General features: G+C 45.7%; 1 protein-coding gene across 2 annotated transcripts; it reads right to left on the bottom strand.

Annotated features, from left to right (window-relative positions):
• Window positions 1–230: 230 nt before the first annotated feature.
• IVNS1ABP (influenza virus NS1A binding protein) lies at window positions 231–16,782 on the bottom strand. Of its 2 annotated transcripts, none has more exons than XM_059477742.1 (15): window positions 16,546–16,782; window positions 10,779–11,008; window positions 9,475–9,601; window positions 8,996–9,165; window positions 8,833–8,908; window positions 7,955–8,128; window positions 7,484–7,609; window positions 6,012–6,119; window positions 3,822–3,948; window positions 3,078–3,302; window positions 2,880–3,001; window positions 2,594–2,720; window positions 2,381–2,512; window positions 2,074–2,247; window positions 231–1,658 (listed from the first exon to the last, which is right to left on the bottom strand). In XM_059477742.1, the coding sequence occupies exons 3-15, from the start codon at window positions 9,583–9,585 to the stop codon at window positions 1,405–1,407; spliced, it is 1,926 nt and encodes a 641-aa protein (XP_059333725.1). In that variant the 5' UTR covers window positions 9,586–9,601; window positions 10,779–11,008; window positions 16,546–16,782; the 3' UTR covers window positions 231–1,404. The 2 variants fall into 2 exon arrangements, with proteins under 2 accessions (XP_059333725.1, XP_059333726.1); XM_059477743.1 differs by lacking the exon at window positions 16,546–16,782 and adding an exon at window positions 11,466–11,699.
• Window positions 16,783–20,112: the final 3,330 nt, after the last annotated feature.

Genomic DNA, 20,112 nt, shown 5'->3' with positions numbered 1-20,112 from the left:
ACAGGGGTTCTCCAGCCCTGGGAGTGGGGTGGGGATGTTGGCTCAAAGGTGCTGATGGGGGCAGCTGCAGCACATGCTGGCTGGGAAGGGCTGTTGTGGAAGATGAGTCTTCTGTTCCCCTCTCTCTTTGTAGCTCTCCCTGCCTACACCCATCAGAAATGTCACTTTTTGTATCCCTCTGGACACCGCCTCCTTGAAGAAAAGGACACACAGCCAGGTCAGGGCACGCCTGTGGTGCAAGGGTTTCCCAAAAGGTACCTTTAATGTGTTTGCAGCAGCAGCAAGCAGTCAGTGCTAGTTTTGGCACCCAGAGTTAGATGTGCAGCACTACACATTAGACACCAAGTCATCCCACCCCCATGTTTGATCCATAGGAACAGAGAAAGTGAACTAAAACAGGACTATGAGCACATACAAAATCAAGTTATTTGTGTTCTATCACACTTCCAGCTGGTAATATTAGAAAAATAAACTTAAGACAGATACTACAACACATTTTCTTTGCCAGCTGGCAAGAGTTTAAAACCCATGAGAACCCCCCTCCCCAAATTATTGTAGTTGTACAAAGATCAGCTCACCCAGAGTAACAAAACTGCTGTACAGAAAGCATGCTCTGCATTCTCCTCAAAACACTTGGAGCCAGAATCCTTTTCCCAGCCTAGAAAGTCTAGATGTGTCATGTCCAGAAACCCTATGCAGCTCTAAGGAAGGTGGTGGAGATTAACTCACACTATTGCAGCAGAGGCAGCAGCTCACCTGTGGGGGCAATCCACTGTCCCACCTGGGCTCTAGAAACTCCAAGGCTCTCTCTGTTTCAATAACCATTTATCTGCCATTTGCAGTTCAACAGACAAAATACTCTGCTGAGTATATAAAAACTGTTATAAAAAGGCAATTGTAAAAGATAAGGTACTAGCAGAGGCATGTCAGCTTTTTTTAATAAAAAAAATAGCCATTATATCTATTTAAATAAGGCTTCTTGTTACAGATTGTTCCAGTTACTGAAGGAAACCAAGGCCTGATGAAAGAAAAAAACGTTATCCCCTACAAATTTTACCCTTCTTGCCCCAAGAACACACCTCCAAGAACTCATCCAATGTGCAAAGTGACAAATACTGGGGGAAGCTCCTGAAATGATATGCCCAGTCTAGTTTCTCCTGCATTATCATCAAAATCTTAAAACAAAACCAAAACCTTTAAAGTCCTAAAATACACAAAAAACCCCTTCATCTCAATATTTTTTCCAAAACAAATATATACAGCATGTTAATATGCAATATGCAAAAGCTCTGTGTTGCTGTTGGCAACATCTATGCCCTCCCCACCCCTATTCACAGGTGTACCTCTAACTGAAACACAATTACATCACTAAGCCTGTTAGTTTGAAAAGGGAATTTAATTCACTTAAAACTTGTAAATTTTGGTGTAGGGGCTCCACTCATTTGACTCTGGATTGTAGACCTCAAGTGTGTTCAAGAACTCATTGCCATCAAAGCCCCCCACTGCATAAATGGTGTTGGCCACGGTGGTGATGCCAGCGTTGCTCCTGGGCGTGGTCATGCTGCCCATCATCTTCCACTCGTTCCTGGCAGGGTCGTACATCTCCACACAGCTCACCGCGTGCGTGCCGTCAAATCCTCCAGCCACAAAGAGCTTCCCTGTGTGAGGAAAGGGAGCCACGCTCACTGCTCAGCACCAGCTGGCCCTGTGCTCCCACCAGCAGGCTCAACACAGCCCAAGGGAGCCAGGTGCTGTCATAGACCTTGGCCTGGTCAAGGTCTGCACTTATAGGAGCGATCTGCTTTGGGTCTCCTGCCCATGACAGCTAAAGGGAATTTGAAGACCAAAGTCCAAATTCAAAGAGGTGCAGCTCTTGAAGTTGCACAGTGACACTTTCAGAAGAAAGAGGTGCAGTGAATGGCCCACAACCAAGAGGTTTTTCTTTTTAATTAAAACTGGGCATTTAACCAGGTTCCTACTGTATTGTTCCCTGCCCAGAAAGAAGCACAGCTTTGTATTCTACTCGCATGAGAGCAGACATGAAAGGCCCCGAGGCAGCAGCCCCAGCCCTACCATCTCTGACAGCCGCGCCGGCGCCGCGCCGTGCCACGTTCATGGGCGCCATCAGGGTCCAGGTGTTGTTCTCGGGGTTGTAGCGCTCCACGCTGTTGAGGCAGTTCCACGACTCAGCCCCGCCGATGATGTACAGGTACCCCCCCAGCTCACACACGGCCGACTGGTGCCTCCCTGCAAGCAAAGCCAGCACAGTCAGCCACCAGCACCTCAAAGGGGCAGTTTTGGTTTTTCTAGTTTTTGGTTTGGTGCAGTTCTGCAGTTGCCCTTTTCTCCCCATCCCTGCCCAGCTCCCCAACGAACTTACGGATGTTAAGGGGAGCACAGCTCGTCCAAGCCTTTGTTACGGGATCAAACACATCACAGTTCTTCAGTCCTTTCTGGCCATAGGGATCAGAACCACCCACAATGTACAGCTTTCCATTCAGGGCACACACTCCTGTTGATACAGGACAGAATGGCAAGTGAGTAAGAAGTGGCTGAGTCTCCACCCCCTAGCTGGGCGCCGCAGAGGCCTCACCTGCGTTGCAGCGGTTGGTCCGCAGCTCGGGGACAGGGGTCCAGTCATCAATCTCGGGCTCGTACATCTCTCCACAGCTCAAGTCATCCGAGTGGCCGTTTGACCCACCCACGACGTACAGCTGCCCCTGAGAGGAACAAACCAACACCCGTCACCTCTGAGCACACCAGTCAGCTCATGAGCACTTGGATAACCATGAACTACAGAGAAACAACTTTAGAGCCACCCTGTTCAGTGTGCCCTGTTCAGCTCAGCCCCGTGTGGGCTGGCTCCCCACCCCACACACCATCAGCACCGCCATCTGGAACCGGGCCCTCGGCGTCCTCATGGGTGCGATGAACGTCCAGGTGTCCTTCTCGGGGTCGTAGCACTCCACGGTGCGCAGGCACTCCTCCCTGTTGTAGCCCCCTGCAAGCAAGAGGTTACTGGCCCCGCATCCAGAGGCACCAGCCCAGCCCTGCCTGGCTCCCCTGCCCCGGCTCACCCGCAGCGATGAGCTTGCCGTTGAGCTCGGCCGTGCCCAGCCCCGAGCGCGCGTACTGCATGGGGGACATGGGCTTCTCGATGAGGTCGCTGGGCTGCAGCTCGAAGCTCAGGCTCTTCAGCAGCCGCGGGGTGCTCGAGGGGGAGCTCTGGGGGCTGTTGCGGCCGTGCAGGAAGATGACACACAGCACCCCGTCCAGCACAGCCAGGCACAGGTATGTGTTACCTGCGGGGACAGCACACCCTCAGCACGGTGCCACGGGAAGGGGCACTGAGCTGGGTGCCACATGGGCTCTGCAGCTTGTGCCACTCCCCTCGGCAGCACAGAAACTTCATTTTTTCAGATTACTGGTTTCAAAAGTGTTAGTTATTGACAACTATGCTTTAGATACTGAAAGAGCACTTGAACGACATACAACAGCAACTTAAACATGTGCTGGGAGTCTCCTTGCACACACAGAGCAAACAGCTCTGTTAATTAACTATGGACTGCCTGTCTCCTTAGGATTTTCTGGGAAAATGATGACACACTATGGATTTAGTTCATAAGGAACTGAAATGTATGTCATCCCAGTTTGGCCCAGGTACATCAGAAGCACCCTACAAATTACTTGACTTGTATCATCAGTAAGAAGAAACACCTCAGCATTCCTCAGAGATGTGAAGGAAATCCCCAGGGAGCAGAAGGTGGCAGGTACCCAAGAAGAGACACATCTGTTAGACAACCCCTGCCCCTGTTACTCACTCGAAGTCTTCTCTGAAGCAATGATTTTCCACTCGTGTTTAGGACTCTGAACAGTAGCATTTGGAGAAAGACTTCCAGAGGAGCTGCTACTGATCTGCTTGTGATCATTCTCACGTGGTGGCCTCTTCTGCAAAATCAAAAGGCAGCTACAGAAACCTAGCCAGAGACTACAGCTCCTTCTACCTCTGCTTCTCTGAGACACTGTGTAGCTACTCCAGAGCACACTTGTCTACACCTCCGCAGAGCAGCATTTATAGCACACCTGTATTTTCAGCAGAACATCTTGCCTGCCCAGCAACAGTGGCCAAAAGCCACCCTACACTTTTCTCCTGGAACTCACTTTATCCTGTAACTGCAGCTTTATACTGCTGGTGCTGGACTGCAAATCCCTAAAGTAAGTGTGCATTTCTAGCAGGATTTACAAATATAAGGGAATAGTTACATGCAGCTGGAGAGAACTGAGCTACCACACAGGAGCCTCACTCCCAAGCTCTGCTTCTGGAACTTGAGGTAATTATATAATGCTGTTTGGAAGTGAATAAACTATTCTCTTCATTCCCTGAAGACAAACTAATTTCACCTCAGTTCCCCTCTGTGCTCAGATTAGCTGTTTCTTGGATTTTACTCCCTTGATACTTCCACTAACAAGAAATTTCTGCTTTCTTTTTATCTCCAATTAAATTTCTACTGTAGCTTACATTATTTTACTCTACTAAGAAAAAACTCAAAATTCCCACTTTCAGCACAGTTGGTTGGGTTGTTGAGGCTTTTCCTGAAGCACAGAAAGTTACTGTGCTGTCTATACTGTTCAGTAGCAGAGTTTATGACCACAGTCCCAAGTCTGCGATGCCTGCACAGTTCCCTGGAGCCTGATCTCCATGGAAACTGTCACAAGACTTCAGAAACACATCACCTAACTCAGATAACCTCACACAGAGGAGCTGGATTGCTAAGCTCAGCTCACCGTGACAAGCAGTGTACTTGTAGAGAGCTTTATTTTATTTCCGAACCTTCATCCAATTAACCACTTAAGCTCTTATCTTTAAATTGCCACAACAGCAATAGAAAATACAAAGTTTTGTAATTTAAAAATGTAAAATTTTTCCAGGACTAGCATCTAGGGGATTTTTAGTGTTAGTTCCCTCAACAGTTAAGGATGTCTGAAGTTGGTGATTTTTCTGATTAGGAAGGATTTGCAGAAAAACATTGAGAAGTCCTGGTCTTAGTTCTAAAAATGAACTGTTCTAACATTCACCTCTCTGCTTCTAAGCATTACAAATTGTATCCAGAGGTAGAGAACCCTGTGAAGGCTTTCTAAAAACAATTAACAAACTGGAAAATTAGCTGGCTTTTCCATTTCCTCTCATTTTACTTCTAAAATCCACATTCTGGGATGGACAGTGTTTTCCACATTAGCTAAGAAATTAATGAAAGAAACTTTTTGTTTGAACATGTATCACTGTTATAAAATATTACAATGCATTTGCTTCAAATTCTTAAATTTAAACCAAGTTCACTTGTATAAAGCAACTGATAATTTAGAACAGTTAGTCCTTTTTGATTGTTTCTATCTTAGCCTGCGTTTTTACTAAGCCATGTGGTTTTCTGGAGCTCACAAGGATTACACCTGGTAAGAAATAAAAAATAAAACTATAACAAAAGACCTCTCCAAAAGCACAGGAGTGATTTGCACTCAGTCAAAGCATCAGAGAGATTTGGCAGCTACACCACCAGTGCAGCTGAACAAAAGAAGCGGACGCTGGCAGCTGAAGGATTAGAACTTGGATCTGGAATCTTTTTCTGGGCCCAAATTTACCAGACACATTCCCCACTGCAAGCCAAGCAGTCCGTGTTTCTCTACAGTCTCTGGGAACTCTACAAGGTCTCAGCTGACTTCCTACAGCTGAGTGCTTGTCTGCCTCTTCTTTCTTCTAACAGCCAGGATTGATTTTGAAGTCAGAATTAGAGCACTCTGTTGTGCAAAGGCCGAGAGTCAGCCCAGCCTGCCAGAGAGACAGAAGCTGAGAGCACATCACGGCCTGCAGCAGCTCCCAGCCAGACACCTTCTCCTGCTGCATTTCTCCACTACAGCACCTGCTGCCTTCTCTGCCAGCAGAACACAGGACTTCAGGTGTGCTGTAAACTGCTCCAGTCTACCTGGGGTTACCTGAGACTGTCTGCAATTGGTACCTGCACAAACTGAATGTGGTCATCATCACTGCCATACACCTCAGCCTGTCCATCTAGCAGATTTCCATCAAGCAGCTTGTGATCAGCTGAGTAGTACAGCGTTTGCACCTGCAAAAACAACAACAGAACACCCATGTGGCTGCCGTCTCTGTGCTCCTCAGCTACAGGCACATTACCCCAGGCACCACACTGCTCGTCAGCTCATCTCAAGCTCGCACAGTAGCAAAACTAAAAGGAAGCAGATGTCATGGTGGCAATCTTCAAATAGGGAGTGATGGTTCCTTACTTTCTCAGCTTGAGAGAAATCTTCATTTTCCATGGGCTTCTGCTGTTTTCCCAGCACAGAAACATTAGACAAGCAAAAGGCACATTAATTTGCAGAGTTACACAAATTCACAGTCTCATGCAAGCATTTCCTTATCCCTGCACACAAGTTTTCTGCTATGAAAAATACACATATTTATCTCCATCAAAAAAGGCCAAGAGAAACCAACAGACTCTAAAAGAAAGGTATGGGAATGAGGGAAGACAACACAAATTTAAGTTCTGGAAGAAACTGTTGTCCACCACTGAAACCAGATGCAGCTGTTTCAACGAAACGCATCTTAATTTCAACATGATGTTTTAAATTAGTTTCTCCAAGAGGAAATATACACTTGAGATTATACGACAGCATCAACATGTACTTTTGCCTAGACAAGTGTTTCTGGGGATCTTTTGTCCTTGTAATAGCAGATTTTGAAAATTTTGAAGAATTTCACAAGATTTGGTAAAGTCCGTTTGCTGGAGCCAATTAAAAATTTTATCTCCCCGCTAATTTTGCCATTAAACACTGCCCAGGCTACATCTACCATTAGTATTCATGAGAAAAGCCATTTAACAACACACAAGTTTGAAAATAATGCATCCTGTAAAGGAGTAAGTAAACACCATTAAATCATCATGATCGTTCTCTGCCCACAGCGGATTTTCTTAGGAGCACTGGGGCAGGACTGCTGCTTCTGTACGTGTCAATACACTTGAGGCTCTTCTTGGTTCTTCAGCCTTGGTATCCTAGTTTTGTTAATAAACCTATGGGGAGATAAACCAATGGGGAGGAACAACCATTAGAAGCTTTTACCTACTGTGCATTTACAAGCAAAACCTGCAAAGGAAAACATCACCAATCTATGGCAAGTCTCAGTACCACCTCCCCAAACTAAAGCAGATACAGGCCACTCTCAGGCTACTATACAGCAACGGGGAGCAAAAAGGAAAGTGAAGACCAGACTGAACAGTGTATTCAGCTCACCTGAACACCCCCCCAGTTTCTCAGCTTAGGGGTACCTACAGCAAAATTTAAATTCTTTAGGGTCAGTTAAAAAAGTGAAGGGGGAAAAAAAAAAGAAAAAAAAGGGATCATCCTTCATATTGGCTTTTTTGGGTTTTTTTTTAATGATTAATCCCAAGATCCCATTTTCTTAAAGACTAACCTCTTCCATGAGATCTTCCAGGTTGCCTCCGTTTTCCCAGATGCTGCGCTGTACCCAGTTGATTACCTTTGTGTACAATTTGCCGTTGCTGGGTAGGCCAACATTGTCTTCCAGCATTATTTCAAGCTTGAGGGAGAAGAGAAAATATTATTTAGTCTCTAGGAATTTACTCTCTCTGTTCTCTCTTTACTACAGAGCCAGAAAACACCACAAGGAGCTTTCAGCCTATGAAACTAAGAAGCACATTTAAATACAATCACCTTTTACACCTGGAAAGGGTGACAGTGCATGTTCTCTACAGTTAAGGTTCACAGCACTAAGAATAGGACACAGATCCAAAATTGTCACATTACTGGCAGCAGTCAGTACACCAAGTTTTCCTGCCCTCCAAAGAGAAGGAAATCCTAGTTGCTCCTCAGGTTGCTTTTGGGAGATCCTGTACCAGAAGGAATTCTACAAACTTAGGCTAACCTTTAACCGTGGCAGCTTGAGAAACTCCTCCTGTTCTGAAATCTCTACAAGGTGTTCCTGAATGTAGCCATCGATCTTGTGCAACAGCCGGGAGTCTCCCATGCAGCTGGCGAAGTTCCGGTACGAGATGCAGCTCTGCACGTCCATCTTGGACAGCAAATAGTCACCACAAACCTGGCAATGCAAGCAGACAGTTTTTATACATTTAAATTATCTATCCCAACACACAGCAGCTGTTTTCTAACTGCAGAGCAGTGACTCTGCTGTCATCCCCATGTCAGTGCTGTACAGGGAGGGAATGTTGCCTTCCACAGTAGTATGCACATCTTAAATTAACAACTCAAACACATTTGGAAGCTACTGACATCTGCATTGACCCCATGCTTTTCTACTGAACACCTATTCAAAACTGCTTCTCAGTCAGGCGAGCTAATGATCCCAATTCCCTTTTTAAGGGTACCCTTATCTGCAGCTAATGGTATTTCCAAAGTCAAGCACTACCAAATTATGTTCAGGAGTGTGTGAATTGCTCTTTTTCTGATAGATTTACAGGTTTGTTCATGCTCCCAACACAACCAAGCACAGCACTGCTGCCACAGAAGGTAAGGAATCAGCCAAGATTTAAAGCTGTTTTTCTTACATAGGTGCACAAATACAAAACATAACTTCAGGGAACACCCTGGCACCTAGACAGTGCAAGTGGAAGCAACACATCCAGCTGGCACCAAATCAGTACAGTGCAAAGGAACATCTACAGCAGCTTTGTGCTGAGCACTTCTTCCACAGAAGCATCAGGTTTAGGCTCACTAACACCAAAAGGTGCAATGCTGTCAGCCTGGGAAGGCAGAACGGACTTCCAGAAGAGCTGAGAACCATACCTGCTTAACCCTCTCCATCTTCAACTTCTTTGCTGCAGAGTATACATCTTTCACCAGCTCTTTATCAGCTTTTAACCTATTAAATAGAGAAATTTTCCTCTTATTATTCTGATTTTTCAAATCAAAGTCTATCCTCTCTCTAGTTACCATGAGAACTACTTACTGAGCAGTATAGGCATAATTCAACAGAACTTCAACAGCTTCTGGGTTGAGATCATCAAATTTCACATGGGAAACTCCATGGCAGTCGCTGTCAGTGTTGAAGATTTCGAACAGGTAGGGACTGCAGCATGCCAGCACGGCTCGGTGCGCCAGCATCTCATGTCCACACACCTTATGTCAAACACAAACAAGAAGCCCATGTGCTGGTGAGGATTTTTTGTAATTACCTTTGCATTTTCACAACATGAAGGCCTACTCAGGTGAGTCCCACAGTTCAAATCAATTTTTCAAATCAACAGTCTCCAGCTGTAAGTTAGCATCACTTCTCTCCAAGTGTATCCCATTTGGATTTTTTTTAGTATGCATTTTTCAGAAAAATGGGTTTCTAAAATCTCCCATCTCCCAGTCTGTGAAGCAACAGCTCCACGTGGTGTAAGCCCACATCCCCCCAGGCTCCCCGGGGTGGCAGGGCACAGGTACCTGGAGGCGGACGTCGCAGAACTGACCGCTCTTCCGTAAGGCGTTGAGTTTGGCAACAGACGACTCGATGAAGTTCTCATCCTCAAACATCAAATACCCGTTGGGAATCATTTTGGTGTTGGCCTGGCTGCACATGCAATGGGCAAAGGTTACACACACAGCATCTGGCTTCAGTGCAGCAGTACTAGCAACACTGTTTGCAAACAAACACGCAGGGGGCATTAATGGATTAATGATTTTCAGAGATTGAGGCCACATCCCTTCTGCAGGTACTGGGTTCAAACCACAGGCTGAATCTGTGCCAGCTCTGTGGGAGCAAGCTGGGAACCACTGGATTACATGGATTCCCTTCCCTAAAGATCTTTTTTCGTATATCCATCCCCAGCTATCATTATTCATCACCACTTTCTGCTCCCTACCACTCTGGTCCAGCTGCATTTTTGTACACACAACACCCAGCTACACTGCAAAATAAGAACTGAGAATTTAAAGTAGCTTGTGAAGTAGAATAGATAGATAAACATTTTCTGTTAAATTTTATGAGTAATGACTCAGTATTTTAGAGCAGCTGGAAGTCATGAAAACATTATGACCAACAAAACAGACAATTTAATAAATTCTGAACAGCAATAATATATTTTAAATCATCTCAAAGATAGAACAACTTCCTTTGAAGACCTCAGCCATACACAAAGATACCACCTCAGGGACATCAGTCAAAGACTGGGAAAGTAACTTCAGGAAACTTTAATTTTTTTTTATCTGGAAGCTATTTCTTAGCTCCTTTAATTGATTCTTATTTAGTTAAGCACTTTCCAAATAAGAAGCTAATTAAGAACAGTTAACTATTACCCTTACATGACCTAGCAAATTTGAAATAGTAATTTAAAACAAAAAGCAGATTTCTAAGTTTGAGCTGCTAACATACACAGAAGTAGTTACCTTGAAAATCTTAGAGTATATGTAATATTCTATTAATGTCACCAGCAAAAATTTTTATTTCCACCTCAAGTTTAAGAAAATTCTGAAGATCACACTAAATAAGAAAACTCCAAACCAGAAGTAGTGGATTGCAAAAATCAGTAATGAAAACACCGAAGCTCCCACAAATACTTCTACTGTTAATCCATCTATTTTAAATTCACTTACTACTGCGAGTATTCAACCCTAAACTGGAAACAATAATCTCACTTACAAACATCCATCTGTTGTGTTTTATTGAAGAAAAGACACCAAGATTTTAAATTTACATAATTTCAGCAGAAGTATTAACTACTGTATACACAATTACTGGTATGACTTACCAAGCAAAGATGACTGTAAATTTAAAATAGCCCAATGGTGTCACTGTGTTAGAACAGAGCACTTGAGTTTCAGGATCTCCTGAGAGGGAAGATGTTTGTGGAAATGCAAAAGCAGACGTGTGTTTGCAGCTGCAATATGGATTCCAAAACTATCAGGCTTGAAGATGATGTAATATAGTCCTTAGGAGCTATAGACATGAATTTCTTCTGTGATAATCATGCATCATAACCTGCAATAAAGGAGAAGGTATCAAGTAAGGACAACAAATAGCACTGCCATGCATTTCACATAAAACTCGATTCATGGTCCTGACCCAAACAAACAAGTTTTTCTTCACAAACAAGTTGGGGTTGTTTTATTGTTGCAGTTGTTTTTGGGGGGTTTTTGGGTTTTTTCCCCCACAAAAAGCAAGCAGCCTGAAAAATTCCATATTGACACCAATATGTCCTCGTGCCTAATAAGAAATCAACCACATCATCATTCTACCCCTGGAGACAAGAAAAGGGCTAAATTAGTGCTTAGGAAAAAAGGTAGAACAGCTGAATCCCATTTTTAACCAATCTCTTACCAACTCAGCCTATCAGCACATCCTGTTATCATTATTGCTTCCACAAGTAGGTAACTCACATGTAACACAACAGAAATGCCTCCATTTTATAAAAGAACACAATCCACAAGCCTCCTACCTTCAGCTTTTGTGCTCATCTACTTATAGCCTTCTTCTACTGAATGCCTAAAATTGTCAGAAGATGGATTAAGGACATGTCTGAAATGACTGGGCATGTCTCCAGTCTCCGCTACTCCCAGAAATTATAAAGTCAGGAATCTGTAGGACAGCTTTCTTTGGTAAAAGGTCTCTCTGCTGGGAACAGACCCTGCTGGGGTCTGGCTGAGCTCGGCACTGGCAGTGCAGACTGGGGTGGCTTTGCTGGGAATTCACATGCTGGTGGGCTCTTTATGCCAGGATTTTTTGGGGAGGGGAGAAGAGGAGGGGGAGGAGCAGCAGGGAGGGAACAGGCAACAAACACTCACTCTGGAACTTTCCATGACCCTGGTGCCACCTCAGGAAAACATCAATCACTTCAGTTCCAACGCTATATTTGTATCCACAGAATAAATGCCACATTCGGAACTGGGTTTCCTAAAAATAGGTGCAGCTCATTTCTCCTTGTCAAAAACTAAAAGTGCCCTGCAAGAGAACCTTGTGACCGTGGTGCATGGCCAGTGCTCAGCCCAGGGTGACTTTGGCAGGAGCAGTACCTGCCTGGTGCCTGGTGCAGCCCAGTAGCTCCAGCAGAGGCTGATTTCCTGGGAGCAGCAGAGGGCATTGTCCCACCACGTACAGCTCCAGGGACACTGCCTCCACTCCCACAGCCCCAGCCAGCACAGAACCGTGCAGGCAGAGCAAACACTCGCTTGCTTGGCTCTGGAGCAGGCACAGACCCGCAGCCTGGAGAAGGGAACAGCTGCTCCCAAGCACTGCAGTGTCCCACATCAGGGGAACACAGCATTTGGAATGCTGGGCACTGCAGGAGCAGCGCCCCTGCACACAACTTCCATCAGCTACGCCAGCGTGCTTCACTGGGAAAAGAAATCTCACATAAAGGTGAGATTAAATGATAATAAATTAAGGTATTCTTCTTGTAATCCTACAGGCAAGTTAAGAAGGTGACACCAAGCTCTATTTAACAAATATTGTTTAATTAGGCATTTGGCAGTCAACACTTCCCCATCAGTGTATAACTGGCATAATCACTGCAATTTTTAAAGCAAGCAAACTTCTCAAAACAGAACCCAAGAGCCTGATGTCCACACCTTCCCCAAAAATTCACCTCAAGCAAAACATTTCAAGTCACAGGACAGCTAGTCAAACTATTCTAACTAAATCCCACAATCAGCCCTGCTCAGTTTACATCTCTGGGTGTGTATTGTCACATTCTGCCATAACACATCAGTTTTATTTGCAATGTTCTAACTCTGCCACATGTACTTGCTTGGGACCTTGAAGACCTAAGAAGGTCATCCAAAATAGTTCTGGGTTGAAATGGAAGATTTGTCTGTTAAAACCCTCCTTTGTGTGAGACACCAATCCCATGCAGATGCATTTATGTCCCCAATGGTATTGTCCAATCTGAATATCTAGGAATATGAACATTTTGGAATTTGAACATCTTAATTACTGCCACAGAGTTTCAATGTTGTTGTGTGTGTTATGGCTAATATTATTACTCAAAACAGCATCAAATAGCACAAGCAAATTCACAGCTTTCCTCATTTTAGTAGGGAGTACTGCTGCTAGAACAAAACCCAAACTATCAGCCAAAATTCATTGCAAAGTCAAGAATGCTGCCTATTCTGCATTAAAGGTCATAAACAGATACTGAAAACAAACTCCTTTATTTTTTTAAATCAAAATCACTTTGTCATTACCTCCCCCTCCTTGCTTATACTCCCTTTTAGGTCAGCACATGAAGAACTACTGTGGCATTTTTTATAATTATCCAGGATTTTACATTTTTTTAAGCCAAGTGAGATGTTCCCAGATGATTGTCAGCCAGGTAAAGCCTGGTGCCTCTGACACCAAGACTGCATCCAAATGCACTTCTATAAACACATTAAAGCTACAGAATTATCATCCCAGAATGGGAACAACACATTCCACTGGAGAACACTCCTACTTGAGAGCAGCTGTTCTCATACTTTTAATATTATGCAAAAACTACAGAGTAATGCATAAACTCTGGATTTTTTGTTGTAATTTTAACAGTAAGGACTGGTACAGGGGCTGGGGCTGGAGACTCCCTTGGATCAAGCGCCAATCGCCGGGCTCAGGCAGGCCTGAAGTCACGGAACACGCACATGGTGTGTTCTGGCACCCCAGCTGTTCCCAGGCACAGGAATGCAAGGACTCCAATGTCTGCCCAGCTGCTGGATTTTAAACACAGCCTTGTTGTAGTAACTGTGTTTCCTGAATGCCTCATGTCGTGCACAGACTGAGATTTTCCTTTGCCGTGGATGTGAACCACTGGGCCGTGAGTGAGTCACAGCTCACCATGCACTCAGAGATGAACTGGCTGCTCATTCCAGAAGGGAGATTCCCTCCTTTCAAACTCCTCTATTTCACTGCTGCATTTAAAAGTACATTTAAGAAAGCCCACCTAAATAGCAATGATACTGAGACACAGTGATGCTCAGTGCTGCCCTAGGTGTCTCCCCTGCAGAGCCTCCTGCAGGAGCTGTGCTCTCAGGTGACCACCAAGCCAACAAGCCCCAGGGGCAGAGTCACCTTGCCCATGACCTAGCAACACAGGGAACATCTATTTTGCCTCTCATATTTAATACAGCCCACTTTCCATGTGCAGTATTTGCTGTGCCAATTCTGCACAAATCTTTTAGTCAAACTAATGTACTACTTCTTCAACTCACAGGCAAAGCACTTCTTTGGGGGAGATAGTTGATAATCTTTTGATTTAACATCAATACTTGCTGATGTAATGACAGATATTTGATTGACACTTGTGAAACAAAAATGGAATTTAACACCCAGCTGGAGCATTCTGGCTTGTGACAGCCCAGCTCAGAAGAAATGTAGGTCACACCTACGACTGCTCACAGTCCATTATCTGTCTCAGAATATAAAACCAAACGTCCTCAAAACATTTATTTCATACATTGGCATTTATTTATGGTAAAAACGCATCAACTTTTCATGTCTGAGTCTGCATTTGGGCAGAACATCGAAGACAAGACATTTATTAACATACTTTACACCACTAAAGAGGCCCAACCTCTTTATACCAGTAACCTACAGTAAGACTCAGAATTTAGAGCAATTTTGTTTTGCTTATTCACTTTTCAGTTGCTTTCCACTAAATATTTAGTCTCACTGACAACTACGACTTGTAGACAACATTTTTCTATTTAACTGCACGTTGACGTTAGTCATGCTCCCATGCCAACAGTGAGGACAGGGAGAGGGAAGATGGAATATTTGCTATCACTGGTTAGGAATTGAAGAGGAATGACAGAGTACTGTGGACATTTTCCAAAATCTCTCACATGCACCCCGGGAAGGTGCAATGCTTGGACTGCCCTCTATAGAAAGCAAGCCCAGAGAGCTCTTCCAAGCACATTTATGTATGCAGACTTTAAAAATTTATAAGCAGCAGGCTTCATGCTTGAATGTTGCTGCTGTTCCAGCGACAACCCTCAGCTGCAGCACTCCGGCTGCTCATCCAGCACTGGCTCCCAGGACTGGCCTCCCACGCTTCTAAGCCCCAGCTCTGGTCATTAGTTCCCTTTTCACACTGGTTCTGCCCTTCCTCTCCCTTCCCATTTCGTACTTTTGTTGTTGTTCTCACAGTGCTTATCTACATCTCTTTTTCAACCTGCCTCACATTCGCTCTACTAAAATCTGAGTTCTTTCCTGCCCTTTGCCCACCCCCTAGGTCTATTTTTTTACTAACACAGACTTCCCACAGTTCTCCAAACATCTGTCACACAACCAAATCACTGAGTTTTGTTTATATGTCCTCTTTGTCTTCCACCCCCATTCCAGGCAATTTTTGCCTTTCTTACCATCTCCTGCTCCTTAAGAATTCAAGCTGATGAAAATAAAATCAGGCTTAATTACAGCAGCTAACACACAGCTTCCTAACTGGAAAGTACTCCCTGACTGTTGCATGCTACACTCCAGGAGTCAAGCTTGTGGCTACAAAAATCTGCTTTTGAAAAGTAAACCAATCTCACCATCAAAGCACCACATCCTGCTTGCTTTCTTATTTTCTAGCTCTCTGACAGAAGAGAATAAATGTGGTGTCTACACACCCATCACTGCAAACAAGAAAAAAAAAAGTTTTCTCGTCACAAACCACACAACCAAGGAGTGACATGAGACTGTATTTCCATTAGTCTATCACCACACATCTCCTTAGGAAATAACTCGGATGTTTCACCTCTCACTGCCAGTATTTTTCTACCCTGCATGAAATTACAGCCAATTCATATTTATTATCTGTGGGAATGCTGGGTGAAGGAACGGCAAAAGTGACAATGCAAAGGCATTTTCTACCTTGAAGCGCCTCTAAAAATTCTAAACTCTGGAAATTGGTGCATGCAGGCAGAAAATACTGTACCCCTCCCAAAAAACCCTAAAAAATCCAAAACCAAACCGCTCTGCTCATTCACCCTCATCAGCTTTCCCCAGAAGCACTAACGTGAGCTGACAACCACTGGTTTTGCTTTATTATCTCCCACTTCCTAGAACTGGTAGAGATAACAGGGAAGGTCATGGCATTGGCAAACAGCAATCAGCACACGCTGCTCATCCTGGAGCGGCAATTTCCTCCAAAGTCCAGGATTCCCGCGATTCTCTTTTCCCCCCCGCCATTCACGGTATAGGTTTAGGGAGATGCCTCTCCGCGGCTGCAGCGTGGCGCTGGGAGAGGCAGCGCCTGACCTTGGCCTCGCACCCGCAGGCGTGGGGAACCCGGGAACTCCCGGCCGGGGGCTACACCGCGTTCCCCGGCCGCCGGGGCCCGCCCGTTCCCCCGGCACGGAGGGAGCGGCCTCACGCCCTTCAGGCCATGTGGGCAACTCCGCGGCCCAAGAAAACGGGCCCCGAACAAGCAACAAAAGCGCCGCGGGGCCGCAGGGACTGCGGTTCCCCGAGCGCGATGCGCCCGTCCGGGCCGCCGCCTCCGCCCGCTGCCCAGCGCCGAACAAAGCGCGGCCGCACGGTCCGTGCCCGGCCCCCGCCCGCCGTACCTGGTGCCTCTGGGCGCGGACGGCGCTGAACATATTGGGAGCCTCCAGAATGCGGGGGAAGTAGACTCGCAGGCGCAACCCCGGCTGGCCGGGAAGGAGCAGCGGAGGAACAGAGGGAGCGGAGGGCGCGGAGCTGCCGATGGAAGGCGGGAGCGCAGTGGGTAAGCGAGGCCACGCGAGCTACGGACACACGCAGAGAGCTGCACCCGGGACCCTCCTCCTCCGGGAGGCGGGAGGAGAGCGGGGAGGGGAGGAGGCGGTGCTGGGGCGGCCACGGTCGGCTCCGCTCGACCGCGAAACGAGTCCGGCCGCCCCGCCCCGCTCCGCCTCGCCCTGCCCCTCCGCGGCCCCTCCGCCTCCCCTCCGCCTCCGGGCCGGCGGGAAGAGGCGCCGTGCCCGGCGGGGCTGAGGCGGAGGAAACGGTGGGGCCTGAGCGCTGTGTCCGTTTCTGCCCGTACCGGCTGCGGCCGTGAGTGTTGGTCGCAGCCACGAGCACAACTGGTTCAGTAGGCTTTCTCTTTCGGACCTGGCCCTGTCTGTTCTCCTCAGCCATGAGATCCTGCCTGCCGTGACACTCCCTCAGCCGTGACTCTCCCATAGCCATGTCAGCGCCTCAGCTACAGGTCTCCCTCGGTCATTACTCTTCCTCAGCCACGACTCTCCTTCACCCGTTTGACCTCCTCAGCCATGGCTCCCCCTCAGCCATGCTGCCCCTCAGCCATTGCTCCTCCTCAGCCATGCTGCCCCTCAGCCATTGCTCCTCCTCAGCCCTGCTGCCCCTTCAGCCATGGCTCCTCCTCAGCCACGCCACTCTGTCGTCATCTGGACTGTAGTTCAAGGCATTATATTTGTTTGACCAAAAAAATTCCGTGTTTAATATCGGGAGCTCGCCTTGGGAGCTTGCTCTCTGTGTGAGGCCATGACAGCCCCATTCCACCTCACCCCATCACCCTGGAGTCCCTCTGGGAACAGCATTTTCCAGATGAACAGCATTTTCAGCAGCTGGATGAGAAATTCATCCACACACTCTTCAGGATAAATTCTATCTTTCCAGGGAAATTAATTTTTAAACATTCCTGCTGATAAACGAGGGGTATTTGAAGCCCTGTCTGTTTGTTACGTGTTTGCATGCAAGCTCCTGATTCACGGCTGGGCCTGAGAGCTGCTGCAAGATCATCATAAATAATCCATGGGCTGGGTAAAGTCTGAGGATCCATGTTTGCTTCCTGATTTAAAGTGCCAAGGTCACCTGGAAGGCAGTGTACACTTCCCTGTGCAACTTCCCTGAGTGCTTCCTCCGGATTCAGAGGCTGCCTTGGTCAGGAAATAGGAAACCTGCAGATTACGTTAGATACACCTTCAGTGTCTCAGCTGTGCAATGTATGTGATATTTTGTCATATATTATAAAATGTATCCATTTCTCTAACATTTTTCAAGAATCTCAGTGGAGAAGCGTGTTTCAAAACACTGAAGTTGAGCCATTTGGCGGTTTCATGCATAAAGTGCTTTAAAATACTGAAAATAATGATCTTGTCTCATCAGAAGCAGGCAGAAGCATTAAGCTGTAGGTATATTCCTCACCAGCACAGATATCTCAGCTGCAGCTGAGCCCACCCCAGTTTCTCACCTTGCCTGCAGCAAACGGCAATCCCAATTTCCCACCTCTCTGAGACATTCTTACTGCCTCTTTTCAGCTTTTAAATCACCAGCCACACCTCAGGGCTGCCTTCCCACTCTGCTTTCTTTTTGAATGAAGTTTCTTATCAGGGCTGTGTTAATCAAAGGCAAAGCTGGGAGGGAGCAGGAGGTAAAGGAATGATGATCAAATAGACCGGTGCTGGGATGTTACTTAATTAAGTAAATCTCGAGATTACGCAAGCTGCTCTTCCAGTTTTCTTGGGGATGGAGGTGCCTTTATGAATCACCATCAATTTTCATGTCAGCCACCACATGTGATGTCAGAGAGCAGGAGCTGCAGCTTCCCCACAGCACAGTTAGCAGATGAGTGTTCCCTGTTATTTTCCCATGGATGCCATGCAGAGCAGGGCTAGGCCAGGAGCCCAGTTCTCCTTTGGCCCAGCTGTGTTCTGGTCACCCAAACTCACTCCCACTGAAAAAGGTTTTTTTTTCCTCTGCTCCTTGCTGTGCAATGAACAGGAAATTATTTTAAATCATTAAAACACCTTTACTCTGGATGAAATCCTATGCTGATGGAAGGTACTTCTGTGACATGCAAATACCTTCATTTCAAATGGCAAGAAACTTTGCAAAGCTTCCCAATGCAACTTGTGCTAAATCTTAATTGATTTGTAAAGAACACATTAATGGAAGGGACTAATGGGTTGAGTTGATACCAAGTGATTGAGTTACTGGGAGCTGAATCAGAACTAATTGTTATGTGTGTGGAGGTTCTGGGTGTTCTGCATACCTGTTGTCTCCTGCCATGGAAAATACAGTCTAATCCCTGGAAAGCCCTCTTGCTTGACATCCAAATGGTGTGTTCCCCCTAAGCCAGGTGTTTGTAGGTGTCCCTGATGTGGCTCTTCTGCTGGTCTCCACCATGTCTCATCCAAAGGTCTGATGTCTCTGGGTATTGCAAAGACTTAATGTATAACATCAAAGTCTGCTTCCTATAGAGCTTTGTCATTAAAACCACCGAGAGAGGAAAATACTGAATTTAGTTAGAGCAAAATATGTGACTTGGATTGCTACAATAAAAATGGAGGAAGTATAGAAAAAGTATGTCACTCTTAGAAGTGAGAATAAGGCCTTTTTTCTCTCTTCATAAGCTGCTCTACAAAATGTCTTTAAATTCAGAGTCACGTAGTGTTTCTCTGAACAAACCAGCACAGCTCAGTGCAGTGCAGCACCACCAGCCAGAGAATCCAGTCTCTACTCTTATTTTAAATTGAAAATTGGTTTTATGAATGAACAGAATGCTTTGTGAAACCAAAGACTATTTAATTCCTTTATCATGTATATATTTAAAAAATATATATAGAGAGATATGTATTGCAGCTGCAGTTTGTTTGTGTTCTGTGTAATTATAACTTCCATCAATATACTCATTCCATAACTTTTCCCTCCTGCACTTTGTAAGGGTTTTTGGTAATTCATTCTGGTTGCAGAAGTACTTGTGTAGAACACGTTTTGTCAGTGCCTTGGCTCTCAGAGTTCTTAGCAGTGACATTTTAATGGTGTTTGGAATGGGTTGGGATTAATGGTCCATGTTGGACTCCTCCCTGTACATTCTGGCACATCATTTGCCATCTGGCTGGCTGATAAGAACTACTCTGAGCAGGGCAGTTCATCTCCTTTCCTTCACTGTGGCAAAGCAGTGATAGTCTTGGATAAATTCTTTACATAGGAGCAAAGAATGTTGGACATTTATAAGCACTATGAAGGACTATTAAAAGACACAGGTTTAATAGCCACGGCCTTAGATTTTAATAAGAGGTTCTCTGTCAAATCCCTGCTCATCTTTCTTGAACAATGCAAACAACTTCCCTCCTTCATTTCAGGAGACACCATTCTTCCACCACAGTCACCTTCCTTGATTTGTGTTG

Source organism: Ammospiza nelsoni, chromosome 9, assembly GCF_027579445.1.
Source record: "Ammospiza nelsoni isolate bAmmNel1 chromosome 9, bAmmNel1.pri, whole genome shotgun sequence".
NCBI lineage: Eukaryota > Metazoa > Chordata > Aves > Passeriformes > Passerellidae > Ammospiza > Ammospiza nelsoni.
Note: the sequence above shows the minus strand (reverse complement) of the source record. Positions and strands in the feature narration are given on the sequence as shown.

Excerpts from the sequence above, each read along its gene's own strand:
- IVNS1ABP (XM_059477742.1), bottom strand. The coding sequence starts at position 9,585 with ATGATTCCCAACGGGTATTTGATGTTTGAGGATGAGAACTTCATCGAG. Across the intron at positions 9,166-9,474 it reads TCTGCGACGTCCGCCTCCAG|GTGTGTGGACATGAGATGCT; the intron begins GTACCTGTGCCC and ends GTTTGACATAAG. Across the intron at positions 3,002-3,077 it reads CGGCAAGCTCATCGCTGCGG|GGGGCTACAACAGGGAGGAG; the intron begins GTGAGCCGGGGC and ends TCTTGCTTGCAG.